Below are 16,227 nucleotides of genomic sequence, written 5' to 3'. Positions count from 1 at the left end.
TGGGGGGATTATTCTGACAAGTACCATATAGTCAGTTTGTATTTTAGGTCTTGTCTCATATTCCAGTTCCTCTGAATTTGACCTGAATTTACACAAATATGGCCGGTTACCCCCTTTTTTTAAGGAACGCCCTGATTTTCTGAGGATTCATGGAGGAGGATGCAAGCCCTTGCAAGATCCCTTCCTGGAAATACAAACCCCTGACATCAGCCACCGTTTTGGCCACAGACAAATGAGTGGCCATGTTGTCTCATATGTCGCTAGTCCTCGCCCCAAGGGCCAGTTCTCCCAACGTGGAAAAGAAATCCTCCATCTCTTTCTCCAGAAGCCGGTTGCGGTTCTCGGCGTCCTGCCGCGCCCGCTCAGAGTTACGTAGTTTGATCTCCAGCATGCGTTGCTTCTTCCTCTCTTGTTCCATCTCTTGTTCCAAACGCTCCATGTGGGCGCACAGAGCTGCACTGGACTCCTCCAGCCTGAGGGGGGCAGCAAAACACAGACGGAGTTAGCAAAGGTCAGTGACAAACACCTTTGCTGGATGGATACAATATGAAATGTTTTCATGTCTCATTTTCAATTTGAGGGATAAAACTTAAAGCTCACTATTTTACGTAAAAATACAAGTCTTATTTGGAGCCAGACGTCGCTAGCGCGAGACCACGGGACAGCCCTAGTCTACACACACACACACACACACACACACACACTGCTGCTGTTTGCCCAGACAGGCTTCACTAAATAGCACTTTTTCCTTTTTCTGCTTAAGTGGACTTCATAGTGGAGTCTGTGCTGTTGTGGGTCGTTCGCTGATGTTAGCGGACTCAGTTTCTTAGCTAACGCTAGCCCTCAGATTCTTCTAGCTGAGAGGCACAAACGCCACATCTGCCCGATTTTCCACAAAACCTCGGCCCGAGAGCACCCAAAATCTGCTCATAGAATTCAGCACAGCATAGGAATGGTACGACACATACGAGAGTCATGACTCGTCTCATTTTTTAAGTTACGTTACGGAGCATAAAAAACACTTTATGCACATTCATTTCTTCCCAAATTTTACACATAGGGCCTTTAAGAGCAAAATACAAAACTGTCCCCAAATCAGTAGCAAGTGAGCGCTCTGTTCAGAGAAAGTTGGGACTCATTGAACCTGTTGACAAAATATTTCTCTCCACTACCTCCACCCCTACCAGCCACTAAGAAGAAGAAATCTAGGTTGCATGGTGACAGCTTAAGTTGTCAGAGGAGTCACCAAAGCTGGTGGCATGCAGCAGAGGGGGCGGGGGCACCGCCAGGGATCCTTGATGGGTTTCACTGCTGCCACTCTATGTGCAATACACCACTATATATCACAGTGAGTACAAGATGAAACAAATTTGTGGATACATGCTTTTAACTGCAAAAAAGTGGATTTTATACAAACGCGTGGGTCTACCACATCCCACACACACACACACACACACACACACACACACACACACACACACACACACACACACACACACACACACACACACACACACACACACACACACACACACACACACACACACAGCTGGGAAGAAAGGCTTTCCTCTTTGGAAAACCGTCTTCACTTCAGTGCCCAGCTAAGGTAAATAATGTCTAGAGACGGTGGCAGAGAAAAAATCTCTATAGGAAAATCAACGTGAGAGAGTGAAAGGGCGCTAAACTGGGAGCGATCGGAGAGATCTCCTGAGTAAGGAGCCCTGAAGAGCAGTGGGAAGTGGGGAAAACATACAGTAACTTTGCAAAGCAGCTGAATTCACCAGAGATCATGGGATCAGACCATCTGGCAGCATCAGGATAAGAAAAACAAAATTAAATAAATTCCCCAGAACTACTGTATCTCTGAACTATCTCTTTAACCAAATCACACACAATTAGGCTATTCTACGTGATCTCCTTCTGATAACTAATGTAATAACTAGAGTGATACACCCCCCCCCCCCCCCCACACACACACACACTTCCATTCACTGAGCCTCCCCTGAAAGAGTTTGGAGAGCCCCTGGGGAGGCCCACCTCCCACTTTGAAAACCCCTGCTCTAAAGCATATCTATATGGACGTCCTTCACATGAAAAACATTTGGGAACCTCGAGACTTACTTCTTGATCCTGATCTCGTAGGTACTCTTCTGGTTCCTCAACTCATCCTTCAGCCCTTCCACCAGACTGCCCAGCGTTGCAGGTCCTTCGTCTCCATCCTCAGACATGATGATGGACGGCACCCCAGCCGGCGTTGCCACATTCCCGTTCTCGCTGCAGATGGCGCTGCTGCTGCAGAGCTCCATGGCCTCGCAGCTGTCCTCCCGCTCAGAGCCCGGCCGGTCTGTCGCCACCCCTCCAATCTCCCTCTGGCCCTCCAACCACTCCCCCTTGTCTCCACCTCCACCAGAGTTCTGTTTGGCCGCAGGATCACCGCCTCCTGAGTCAGGGACGGAGATCTCGCAAGAGGAGGTGGACCAGGGCGTGCTGGCCACACTGGGCACGCTCCCCATGCTGGAGGAGGAGGTGACGTTGTCGTAGGTGGACAGTCTCTGGGAGGAGCCTGTGGAGTCGCGGTCGCGGGCGGATCGCTCGCCCGAGGACGTGCGCCGGTGGCCCCTCAGCGAGGACAGACCGTTCATCAGCCAGTTACCGCCGCCTCCAGCTCCCCCAGCTCCCCCACCACCAGAAGATACGCTTGTGACATCAGCCGCAGAGCCACCGCTGCCCTGCTTGGCCTGCGGCTGAGAGCGAGGCGCTGAGGAGCTTTTGAACGAGTATTTCCAGGAAGGTATGGTCTTAGATTGTTTGCTGGGGCTGATCACCGTCTCCGTCTTCCCCGATGAAGACCCTATCGGATTAGATTGATTAGATTCAACTTTATATTGTCATTACAAATACTGAGACAACTAAATGCAATTTAGCTTCTAACCAGAAAAGAAGCTTAGTTATAGAATATAGAAGTTATAGAATAACTAAGGGTAGTATGAATGTGCTAAGACAGGGGTTTCCAAACTTTTCCGACCAAGTACCACTATGTACCAAACCAAATTTCCCAGGGACCACTTCCACTGCGTATATCAAATCTCCCCCAAGCCAGCTACTCCACTGGGTTAATGTGTGTCTCTAAAAACTGTAAGAAAAAAAATCCCAGCAGGGGTATAACTCCCACGGGACTAGTTAGTATAAATAGGGTTAGGGTTAAAAAATAAATAACAGCATAGACAGTGGATGTTCACTGCACCTATTCTCGGTGCAGTGTTTGGGTTGGGGGTCTGGGTGGGTGTGACAGCCGCACACAGTTTAGCATCCAGGGATGAGGCACTGCTCTGCAGCTCGTGGTCGGGGTTGGAGAGCGGGCAACTCTGGAGGTCCTCCTCGGAGATCCAGGCTCCCAGGCTCCGATGCTGGAGCTGCTGCCCCTGCACAGGGAGCTCGGTTTGGGGTACAGTGAGTCCCTCCTGGTCCCTCCCTGAGTACAAGCGGTTGTGTTCTCTAATGAGGATGGTCATCAGGTGCTGTACCAGAGTCGTGCCTAGAGAAGACGGGAACACAATCAGAGAGGACATCATTAAAGCCGCTACAAGTTGTTTTGATTTGAGCGGCCCCTGTGGACAAAAGCGGTAGTGCTTTCCCAGACTGCATTTCCCAAGAGCACCACGCTTGATGCCGTAAAGATCTTGGCTATTGCAGGTATTTGTTTTTGGAAGGGAGTGAAAGAAAGACATTGTCTTTAATAGTACTTTTACTTTTTACACATGACTGTTAACGCACCGACTCCAGCACAGGCATTGAGAATAACTATATACAAATAGCACTCATTTGCTGAGAGGCATCAGTGTCCATTTCAGACTGTTTCATAACCAGTTAAAAGTTCATTATAGTAAATTTAATATACAGTTTAGTGTCTGTGCGTCTGTTCACCAAATTTCAGCCAAATCTGTTGATAATGTTTGAGCTCCTGGCCCAAGTATGAGTTGATTATGTACATGCGTTATCATCAGTGAGAGGAGACTTTCATACATGTCATAAAGAGAAACAACATAGCTATCATGATGCTTACCGTAACATTGACTGGTAAGTGTTCTGTACAGTGTGTTCTGTACTGGTAAGTGTTCTGTACAGGGTGTTCTGTACTATGTGTTCTGTACTGCTAAGTGTTCTGTACATTGTGTTCTGTACTGGTAAGTGTTCTGTACCGGGTGTTCTGTACTGGTAAGTGTTCTGTTCAGGGTGTTCTGTACTGCTAAGTGTACTGTACTGTGTGTTCTGTACTGCTACGTGTTCTGTACAGTGTGTTCTGTACTGGTAAGTGTTCTGTACAGGGTGTTCGGTACTGTGTGTTCTGTACAGGGTGTTCTGTACTGTGTGTTCTGTACAGTGTGTTCTGTACTGCTAAGTGTTCTGTACTGTGTGTTCTGTACAGGGTGTTCTGTACTGCTAAGTGTTCTGTACAGGGTGTTCTGTACAGTGTGTTCTGTACTGCTAAGTGTTCTGTACAGTGTGTTCTGTACTGTTAAGTGTTCTGTACAGTGTGTTCTGTACTGGTAAGTGTTCTGTACAGTGTGTTCTGTACTGCTAAGTGTTCTGTACTGTGTGTTCTGTACTGTGTGTTCTGTACAGTGTGTTCTGTACTGCTAAGTGTTCTGTACTGTGTGTTCTGTACTGCTAAGTGTTCTGTACAGTGTGTTCTGTACTGCTTAGTGTACTGTACAGTGTGTTCTGTACTGCTAAGTGTTCTGTACAGGGTGTTCTGTACTGCTTAGTGTACTGTACAGTGTGTTCTGTACTGCTAAGTGTTCTGTACAGTGTGTTCTGTACTGCTAAGTGTTCTGTACTGGTAAGTGTTATGTACTGCTAAGTGTTCTGTACTGTGTGTTCTGTACTGCTAAGTGTTCTGTACTGGTAAGTGTTATGTACTGCTAAGTGTTCTGTACTGTGTGTTCTGTACTGCTAAGTGTTCTGTACTGGTAAGTGTTCTGTACTGCTAAGTGTTCTGTACTGGTAAGTGTTCTGTACTGTGTGTTCTGTACTGCTAAGTGTTCTGTACAGTGTGTTCTGTACTGGTAAGTGATCTGTACAGGGTGTTCTGTACTGTGTGTTCTGTACAGTGTGGGCTTTTTAACATGATTCTTCAGCTAATCTGCAGTACCATGGATGGAGTTAATGAACATCGCTCATACCCTCCATGATAGCTACTGGGTCCTCCATCTTGGGTCGGAGGATATTTGGTCCAAATACTGTGGCAAGGTTCTGGACACTCATCTTGTTCTCACTACAGTGGGACTGGACCTCGTCAAGGAACCTGAGAAGAGATCAAACATATCAGAGGAGTGGAAAAGTTACCAATCAAAACAGACAATTGAAAGGACCATAAAACTGATGTAATTTGTTTCTGACCACCATCAAGAGGTTGTCATTCTTGCTAAACCGGCGACATAAATCTCTTTCTGGATATGTCAATGTCATGGATCCCTCAGGGCTCCCTCAGAGCGTCAGACACTCTGAGTCAGTCAATAGTATAGCCTCGGACTTCCTCCACTCGTCTGCAACTCAAAATGTATGCCTGATATGATCCGGCTGTTGTCCTGATTCCCTCTACTTGCCAGGTCTGTCCAGAGGCTTCCCCCACCACCTGACCCAACTCACAGGTCTGTCCAGAGGCTTCCCCCACCACCTGACCCAACTCACCACCCTCTCTTCACCGGAGTGTCCAATACATGCGGCCCCAGATCAGATGATATGATAACAAAATCGATCATTTACCTTCGGCCTAGGGTGTTCTGGACTGGTACCATGTACACTTATGAGCATCCTTATGCTTGAACATGGTGTTTGTTATGGACAATCAGTGACTAGCACAGAAGTCCAATAAGAAGCCACCGCTCGGCTTCAGATCAGGGAGGCGGGGCCATTTTGTCCCCTAGTGGAAACTCAATGTGCAATAACTGCTAAATACTGATATTTGTGCAATAATCCAACATGAAATAATGATCCACACTCTTACGGATGTTCAATTTAATAACTGGAACTTAATGCACCCTACTTTTATTATTACTATTCTCACACTGCTGTATATAATATAATAATGTTTCCCACATCTTACTCAGTAGTACTTTGATAAAGATTGTAGGAGAAGGCACATCTTGCTGGACTTACTTGCATATGTACTTGAGGAGATTGTAATTGGGTAGAGGTAGAGTGCTCACTTGCTTTCCAAGCTCCTGGACCCCCTGAAAAAGACACATTTTACCATAGACACAGTTTCTACACACATACATACGCATACAGTATACACACACTGACTATTTCATATTTATATTCCTATTGCTCTGTTTTTTCTGTTTTTTTTATGCTGTCTCATTTATATCTCATTTATATATTGTTGCTTTTTGCGCTTTTGTTTTGAGTGTACTTTTGTTTTGAGTGTACTTGTACAACGGAGTGAAAATAAACATGTTGGATCTTGAATCACCATATACACACACACCTCCTCCTCGTCTTTGGCCAGAAGCTGTGCACAGGTTAGGAAGTCGTCGTATTTGGAGAAGGGAATGACCGGCTCAGGCAGCTCCCGCAGGTACAGCTTCAGCAAGGACGCCACCGTGTGGACGTCTGTGTTACTGCAGGGGAGAGGTGCAAAGAGTGCAAAGATCCATGATGCGCTGACAACAGATGGAACCCAATATTACTGTGACCTGAAGACAATGATGGAAAACACTGATGTACCATCTCTTTCTCCATCCTGCTGGCAGTGTGGTAAAAACTATGAATCAAATGATTAGGTTTTGCTCACTACTAGGTCTAACAATTATTTTCATCGTCGGTTAACCTCTCGATGTCAATTAATTTAATAGTTTACAAATAAATCGATGAATCATCGCAGCTCTACTCAGGACCAGATTAACTGAGCACCACATCCAATGATCTACCAGGGCAGAGACACATGTATGAATTTGGTGTCTAACTTTCTATCTTTTAACAGCTAAGTTGACTAACAACTCAATTTCCTAAAAAACGTGTATTCCTTTAACCTGCTCGGCTGTTCTACCTGTCAAACAGAGGCTTGTCTCATTCCTTTAACCTGCTCGGGCTGTTCTACCTGTCAAACAGAGGCTTGTCTCCACAGTCAAAGGCCTCCTGCAGATCTTTGACCAGGTTGGCCTGTCCCGGCATCCTGAACAGCCCCTCCTCATGCAGGCCCCGCTCCCTGATGAAGTCCACACACTGCTCCACCAGCAGCGGCGCCAGCCGGGGGCCCAACTTCCTCTCATACTGCACCGTGTCCTCCAGACGCTGCCCGAAGATACCTGGGGACAGACAGCAAGTTCAAACATCTCCAAACAAGGACAGACAGCCATGGCACACCAAGCAAACATCTGCGTTTGTTGTAGAGTTGCGGGGAGGTCATGTAGCGGCCGAGACCTTAAAGGGCAAAACAACGAGGCACGGTAGAAATGAGCACTGCCAGTTCAGCCAGTGAGGGACGCTAGAAAAGAGCGCTCAACTTCTAGTGATTATAATCTATCAGAGTTGCTTCAGCCAATGTAAAAAAAAAATACAAATCTTTACTGCTCTTGCCATGAAATCACTCTTTTTGTGTGATTCCCATATTTTTTTTCTTTTTTAATGTCAAGGACCCCCAAAGAGATACTGTATTAGAACAAATACCTCATTTTGATAAGAATTTCATAAGTTTTTGACCATATGTGAGTTAGCACAGAACTATAGCATGCTGTGGATGGGGAGTGAAACCTCTGATTAAGGCAAGGCAAGTTTATTTGTATAGCACATTTCATACACAGAGGCAATTCAAAGTGCTTGAAATAATATCATTATATATTCTCTCATAGTGCTAAATAATATCCTTATATATTCTCTCATAGTGCACATTTCTTATTAATCCTCATTTTTGCCTGGAAACCCCTCAAGGACCCCTGGCGGTTCCCAAATCCCACTTTGGGATCATTGATCTGGTGTGTCTGCTTCTGCAGAGGCACCAATGTGTACTTGGAAAAGGGATTGCATCAAAAGCAAACAGTATCAGTCCCTCTCATCAACAAATAATAAAAGACAAGTTTGAATATTTAACCCCGTAGGCAGACAACAGGAAATCATAAGTGCAGCCAGATGGCGGCACCACACAGGTGTTAATTGGTTAATTGAGTTAATTCATTAATGGGAGTTTTACCTGTTGATTGGTTGCAGCAGTCGCAGCTGGCGGACAGTTCGCAGTAGTCGTAGTAATTGACTGAACATGGGTTGCAGAGCAGCAGAGAGCGTTTCTCATACAAAACCATCCCGAAACCACATGATTTCCCCAAGGTCATCCATCCCGGGCCCGGCTCGGGCATCTGACACGACCAGGTCAATAAGATAAGACTAAGATAAACCAATTTCACATTTACCGATTTATAATGTGCCACAAAACCCAGCAGCGGAGCCGCTTCGGACCCTGCAGACAGTCGGCTGGGGGAGAAGTGAGGGCGCCTGGAAATGTCAGCCTGGCCGTGGGGCACCAGGTTGTGATCGCAGTGCTACTGTTAACGAGCAGGTCTGTTAACGAGCAGATAAGTTGGCGACAGATCTATTCTGGAGCCGCCGGCGGGCAGGCGGGCGGGCGGGCTGGGGCGGGGAGCAAGCAGCAGACAGCCCGGGAGAACCCGAGACGACGGATGAAAATAAAGCTGGAGGCCGAGGTGTCTGTTTTAGAGCCATGAGGTAACGCCCACACTGGGTCACCACTGACAGGTTATTAATGAATGATACCCCCTCCCCCCCCCCCCCCCCCCAATCATATGAAAATATCCAGGGTGAGAACCAGGCGCGTAAGACCACATTTGACCAACTTTACATCAGAGCCAAACAAACAAAAAGACCATAGGCTGATTTATCCTGACTTTGTTTATAAAATTTCATCTTTAATATGAAAACATGTATTTATTGCTTGATTGCTTGATTGATTGCTTGATTGCTTGATTGATTGCTTGATTGATTGATTGATTTAAGAAAGTCATCAGGGCCAAAGACCCAAATAGTTCAGTGTGTTCAGTCTTTTGGTTTTTGATGAATAACTGGATTGGTTTAGAATTCACACCCTGCCCTTTTGGCAGTAGAGAGAGCTCATCAAGAGGCTATACAACTAATTTCCCCCCATGACACTTATGCCCCTGTTCTTACCCCTCTATAATTATGATGTACAGCAGGGGTTCCCAAACTTCCCCAAAAAAAAGTACCACTATGTACCAAACCACATTTCCCAGGGACCACTTCCACTACGTATACCAACCCCCTGCCCCCCTCCCCCCTAATCAGAAAGGCTCAATAACAAGTTAGGCTACTGGTTCAACATGGACACACACACACACACACACACACACACACACACACACACACACACACACACACACACACACACACACACACACACACACACACACACACACACACACAGTGTGATAGTAAATTATTGATTGATTGCTTATGATCAGTCAGTCACACACACACACACACACACACACACACACACACATAGGCCTGCCAACATGAGGCTGTGAAGAGGACCTCTATGAAAACGTTTTTTCCCCTCGCCAAAATTTAGCCTAAATTTTGAGTGTTATTTAGCCACCTTCTTGGCAAGCTAGCATGACATGTTACCAGGGGCGGTTTTAGCATCAGAGCTTTGGGTGGGCTCAGCCCACCCAAAGGTCATGGACCACTGAACCCCTAGGGGGGTCCGGGGGCATGCCCCCCCGGAAGAAAATTTTGTACAGTTTCAAGTAAAAATGGATCAAACTGGCGCACTTTGAGATCAAAATGAAGAGACTAGATCTATGAAGAACTACACACATCAATATCTTCTTTACCGTTCTGTGGTTTTACAGCAATGAAAAAATAATTGTTTCCCTATATATACTATATATATTCTGCATACAGGTTACTATATGGTAGAATTATGCTTGCATAAATAATACCAAAATCACTTCAGGGGAGTTTCAAGTAAAGTAACATTTTGCTTTGTAGGCAAAACAAAAGTAAAATTAAATCAAAAGGGAACTTCCTAACTTATTGGCTGGAATAATATTCCGACAAGATAATAATATACTGTAAGCACTAAAGCAGGAGTTTGCAGTCAACTAGTTGAAATTAATATGTGGCAGTATTTGTGGGGGTCAAAATCTATGTAGGGTGTACCACCACAAATAGATCAGTGTATGGTAAACACTGACTATTAAATTGTGTGACTAGAAAGACACCAATAAATCTGAGAAAATGTACTTTAATTTTGAACAACAGCACTACAACGGTGGCATTACAAATGGTATTATGAAATTATTGTGTGAAAAAACAAGAATGCCACTTTTTTCATGAACTTTAAGCAGAAAATTAAAAAATAGTTTTAAAGCAAAAATAAATAATAAATAAAGATCATTTTAACATTGGCTCAACCAGCCCATCTTACTGACCACCAGGGGTCCTGGTCCTTAATCCCTTTTTATTACTCCCATGCCACTGGTACTGTACACAAACAAGGCTGTTTAAATATCTGCCTTGCAGTCCCTTAGAGCAGGGGTGTCAGACTCATATTAGGTAGAGGGCCGGATTTGTTCAACTGAGACCTCATGGGGGCCGGATTTTTTTTTTACTAAAATCAATTCGACTCATTTACTGTACCCATTTACTTCACAAAAGAAATACTGCTCTTTCCATTTCTCTTGAAACTGCCTGCATTCCGTGTCAACCTTTCTCTTTTTCGACAGCATCTTGTTCAGGGGCGGACTGGGATCATAATTCAGGCCGGGCATTAGATACCAAGCAGGCCAGGCCGATACGGGCCGACGCGCGTACCGGCGTCAGAAAAATTTGGGCCGTTTAAAGCTCAATTTGGGCCGTTTGAAGCCAGATGTGGGCCGTTTGAAGCCCAATTTGGGTCGTTTAAAGCCAGATTTGGGCCGTTTGAAGCCCAATTTGGGCTGTTTGAAGCCCAATTTGGGCCAAGTCCAATTTTACAATGAGATGCACCCACTTTAATCCTGAATAAAGTAATAAAACCACTAGTAAACCAGTAGGCGGCGCCTGGCTTGCTGTTCAGTGAGTGGCCTGACTGCGGGCACAATTTTTTTTTTTTTTTGCAGGCCAGGCCAGGCCAGGCCAGGCCACCGGGCATTTGCCCGACGTGCCCGATTATGCAGTCCGCGCCTGATCTTGTTGATTCTTTTGTTTTTTGGTAGGTAGCTGAATGCGCGATTCAATTCCAGCGTGGCATCATGGCGGCTTTGTTTACACCTGATGACCTACTGACATACTTCCTTGTAGTGCAGGTTAATTAACTTATGAATGAACTCTTAGCTTGCTTATTAGCCACACGTAGTTCATGATAATGGGGTGCGAATTTAATAATAATAATAATATATATATATATATTTTTTAATATTCCAAAACATCTCGCGGGCCGGATGAAACCTGCCCGTGGGCCGGATCCGGCCCGCGGGCCGTATCTCTGACATCCCTGCCTTAGAGGGAAATAACAAGCCTGTAAGAACTTTTATTGAGATACTGAACTAACATCACAGCAAGACATAAGTGATGCCATGCACGCATGTTAAGCTATCGTCATCATCACATCAGACAGGCTGTGTAAAGCAGCCACTTGCGATTCTGAAGGGCTTAATTTCATTCAGATAACAAGGGACCCGTTTGAAAATGTTTGTCACTTATGCCCATATGTTTCTCAAAAAACATCACATCCATTTACACCCGCTTACTGCGAGCTAGCATGACATGGCTGGCTGGTGCCATGGTAGCCTACCTACCTTCCTCCAGTCCACCTGTTTGTCTGGCAGGCACAGCGACAAGTTCTTTTGTTTAGCCTACGACAACGTTACGTGCTAATTTGCATATCAATATGCGCTAATTAAGTAACTACTAACGACTCTGACTGTTCAATGCTCACCTCAGTTTCATTGATCATGAGTGGGGAGAACGATTGTGTGGACTGTGGAGGACCACTTCGCTGCTGTACTGTGTGTGACCTGTGTGAAGTGATGTGGGATTAGGCAGATAGATGGAGGAGGGAGCGCCTGCGCAGCCGCGGTTCTAGAAACTTTTCGGGTGGGCTGAACCCCCCTAAATTTTTGTCTCAGCCCACCCTAAGAACATAGAGGGGGGGGGGGGGGAAACATGCACACAGCGCATTGAGTGTAGTCAGAAACTGCTACTAATGACCACCATGGATTTGGAGAGGGATTAAAAAAAAAAAAAAAAAAAAAAAAAAAAAAAAAGGTTTTTTTGCCTCTATTTTTTTTGGGTGGGCTGAGACTATTTTTGGGTGGGCTAAAGCCCACCCAAAAACGGCCTAGAACCGCCCCTGCATGTTACCAATCGATGCCTTAGGAAAGCTCTTATAGTTTTATATGATACCAGAAACTTCACTCTGGCTTTAAAACTGAGCCCGCTACAGCCTTTGAAAGTCAATTTAAAAAATTGTGATATTTCCTGAATATTGCAATATTTCCGAAAATCGGCCCAAGCCGGCTACTCCTCAGGGTTAATGAGTGCAATGCCAGCCGGAGGCAGAACTTACCATCTTCTCTGAACTTCCCTACAGCTGTGCAACAGTCTCTAACACAGGGGACAACTGTTGCCAAAAAACTGATTATGAAGGAATGGAAGTCATCCTCTTCACCTTCTTTCGAACTGTGGTTGACGGACATGACCTCTATTATACGGATGGAGAGACAGGTTTCTGAGGACCAATTCAATTAAAAAGTTCTCAATCCTGTGGTCCACAGACCACAGTTTGGGAACTAATGTACAAGGGTTCCCAAACTTTTTCGGCCCAAGGGAGACAACATTTTCCCCTAAAGCACTCCCATGTAGATAAATCTGTAATTGTGAATTTGCATTCTGATACTGTCTCTTCTATCTTTTAGATGTATATTTAAATTGTATGTAGGCTACAGTATATAGTGGCTTTAATGAGTCCAAAGTGCTTGATAGAACAGAATAAGATGTGATGTGCCTTAATAATTGTGTGGCTACTAATTTAGCTGACCTGATATGTGATATATTGAGTAATTTTTAGCATTGTTTGCTAACTGATGGGATGAGAGAGCATCTGATCCTGCCAACAGGGCCTGAACTTGGCAGATGAAGACCAAAATAGAAATGGGACCACTGATGTGATCCACTTTATGATTGGTGTTTTGTTCTATGTCACATTAATATATGGCTCCTTTGTAACATAACACCTGCTGTCCAGCTGCTCCTCATATCCCACTTCCAGTTCACACTGAGACTGGCCTGCTTGTATTTCTGGACTCCTGTCAAGCACACCAGTTACACAGCCAGACCAGAGCAGACAGGCTGAGAAAAACCGCTCCCAAGAAAAAAGAAAGTAAGAAAGACCCTGGAAGGTTCTGCTTAACCGGGTCAAAGTTCATCTGCAATCCAGAAAAGCAGCATGAGTGATTATCAAAACCTCTTGTGACGTTGTGACATCACTCAGACTATACTAAGTCTTGGATGTATATTTGTACCATGTTTCTTTCTCGAGGCAAATACATATTGGAGTTGTTTTCCAGACTGTATGTCCTTTTGAACTGGAATATAAAGGCTACTGTACTGCTTGAAAGGTACTTGGAAACTTGGATGGAACTTAAAACTGGAAAGTTGAGGAAGGAGGCTTTGTTTTCACTCATCTGTTAAGGCTTTTGCACACCAAGTCCGCATTTTTCGTCCAAAATTGTCGTTTTAAAATAAATACGAGCTCATGTTTTATCACTCATAATTACACACTGACTCAGAAACTTTCATCTGTCATTAAAGTTTTCGGAACAGGTTTGATTTTCTCCACCTTTGCTCCACCTCACTGGCCCCTCTCTGCTCCCTCTCCCCAGGGTGCGGTGCTGCAGCACCCGGCCACAGTGCTCCACAGCCGGCTTGGCGAGGTGAAGGTGAGCATTGATGGAGCCCTGTGTCCAGTATGATATGGTTACCATTCCCATTGGACTCAGTGTGCAAAGTTTCTGTGCGTGACGGATGACAGATTTTTAAAAAATGCATACGAAACAAACATATTCTGTGTGTAAACTCCTTTAGTAAAAAGTTACAGTACAAAGATATTTGGTTGATATTTGGCGAACAAGCATGTTTACAGCCTGGTTCAAAACATGGTTTTGGCCTATAAAGCTATGTTTACCTTTCATAACCATACAGGGGGTGCATTTTTATAGAACTTGCCCGTTTAGTAAAATACACAATAGAAAAGAGGATCTTTTGGGGGTGATTAACAGTGATAGCAGGCGGAGCTGCAGCTCTGGGAAACGCCTCGTCTCGTGCCGCCTTGCATGAGCTGCACAAGAACCCCAAGATGGCGACGGCCACGCTAGGCTTCAAAACGGGAGTCCAAAAAACTAAAAACCAATGATGGGACGTCACGCTGACTCTGTCCATATTTTGACGGTGTATGGTTTTCGCCCGTTTGTGGGCAGGTTATCTCAAAAAGTTATGAACAGATTTGCACAAGACTTAGTTGAAGGGTTGCTATTTGCTAATGGGCCAACTTAGAACTGAGTAACTTTCCACACCCTCTGGCCAAAATGGGGCATGGTAATGGGTGTGGGCAATCACAAAAAGGCACTTGAATTCCAAACAGATTCATGTAACACCACAGAACTTTGTATAAAGTTTGGCGGAGGTACAGTACGCACTCTACGAGTGCCCTCTAGTTAATGTATCGTATGCATTGCTACAAGCCAGACAATACGTTTATTTGTTAAATAGTGCTAACACATAGCCTACACATACTTCAAATAAATACTTGCTTTGTATTTGTTTTGTGCATCATATGATGGTGCCCGCCTTTATTTGTCATTCGCTGACCCTTTGGGGACCGATTTTTCGACCATCTTTTCATAATGATTTGAGAGAAGGAATCCCTCGAGGAACCTTCAAAAGTTTGGATCCACATTGACTGTTTCTATCAGGTGCTGGTTGTGTGCTCTTTAGCGTGTTTAGACGCGAACCTGCAGCCTTTCTGCGCTTCCGAAAGTGAACTTCTAAATGTTGGCTATTTTGTTGTTGCTTGGGGTTTACCTCCGCCGAACGGCGCCCAGATGACGCGGCGCACGGCCTTGACCCAGTCGTCCATGTCGCTCTGAGAGTTGGCCATGAGTAGGAAGGCTTCATGGCTGATTGCTGTCCGGTCCTTCTCTCCTGTCCCACCTGAGAAGGGGGGATGGGGGGGGGGGGGGAGAGGCGTAACAGGGACAAAATGAGTTATATGCTCACTTATTGGGCACGGCGCGCGAGATGCCTAGTGACTTAAAACATCTCTGAACCCCCAAAACCATTTCCCTAATGCCTTCAGAGTCACCACTAGATGGCAGTATTGCACTATTTACTTTATTTCCACTTGTCATTTCAGGCATTGAGCTCTTATATCCTCCACATGACTTATTTTGCTCAGACTCCGAAACAAAACAACTTGTGAGTGCAGAGGTCGATTCAGCCACATGTTGTAGGTTAGTAGGTTAGTAAGGAGTGCAAAGGGAACACATTATTCCTCTGACCCCAGAATCAGGGACCCCACGGCCACGGGTCCTTGAAAGTTTGTGAATTTCAAGATTCAAGATTATTGTATTTGTCTTGAGGGAAATGTGTCTTGGACATACAGGCTGCCACATTATTAGAGATGGGCCGATACCGATACTGGTATCGGTACTTGGCGCCGATACCGTACTCAAGTACTCGTATCGGTATCGGGAGAACGTCCCAATACTCTGGCCCGAGTACTCTGGACCTCCTTGGTTTAAAACTCAGTGAAAGTTGTTTTATATTTTGTACCTTAATGTATTACAATTAATACAAAAACTCAGAGAGTTACAGAGAGAGTTACAGAGAGTGACTACTAAGCATTTACAGTATTTGACTGTTTACTATTATTTAACATACTGTTGTACTCAATTCTGTTTTGGGTTTTGGTTGTACTGGTGTGTGCTGCTTAAAGAAGGCAAAGAAACTGTAAACAAATAAACAGTATCTTAACACGTTCACTGCCATTGACGAGATATCTCGGCTTACAGAATCCAACGGTTCACTGCCAATGACGAGTTATCTCGGCTTAAAAAAAAAAAAAAAAAATTTGACGGTGGGACGTGGATCAACGCTCCCCACGTCTGGTGGGGGATTCCAAAAATAGACTGGGTGGAAAACACACTTTGAAAC

General features: G+C 44.9%; 1 protein-coding gene across 3 annotated transcripts in view; it reads right to left on the bottom strand.

Moving 5' to 3' along the window:
• Window positions 1-250: 250 nt before the first annotated feature.
• LOC310774700 (rho GTPase-activating protein 22-like) overlaps window positions 251-16,227 on the bottom strand; it is a gene marked incomplete at both ends in the record, with an annotated part of 43,868 nt that continues 27,891 nt past the window's right edge. Inside the window, 8 exons of one of the 3 annotated variants that reach the window (XM_083634823.1) lie at window positions 251-473; window positions 2,122-2,834; window positions 3,240-3,535; window positions 5,184-5,305; window positions 6,160-6,233; window positions 6,491-6,623; window positions 7,103-7,310; window positions 15,097-15,225. In XM_083634823.1, coding sequence (XP_083490949.1) covers window positions 251-473; window positions 2,122-2,834; window positions 3,240-3,535; window positions 5,184-5,305; window positions 6,160-6,233; window positions 6,491-6,623; window positions 7,103-7,310; window positions 15,097-15,225 — 1,898 coding nt within the window. Of the gene's footprint in view, window positions 474-2,121; window positions 2,879-3,239; window positions 3,536-5,183; window positions 5,306-6,159; window positions 6,234-6,490; window positions 6,624-7,102; window positions 7,311-15,096; window positions 15,226-16,227 lie in introns of all 3 variants that reach the window. The other 2 variants (XM_083634821.1, XM_083634822.1) reach the window with 2 other exon arrangements.

This window comes from Poromitra crassiceps (assembly GCF_964638095.1).
Source record: "Poromitra crassiceps genome assembly, chromosome: 4".
In the NCBI taxonomy this organism is placed as follows: Eukaryota; Metazoa; Chordata; class Actinopteri; order Beryciformes; family Melamphaidae; genus Poromitra; species Poromitra crassiceps.
The sequence above is the reverse complement of the archived record's forward strand: the minus strand, read 5'-3'. Positions and strand labels throughout refer to the sequence as shown.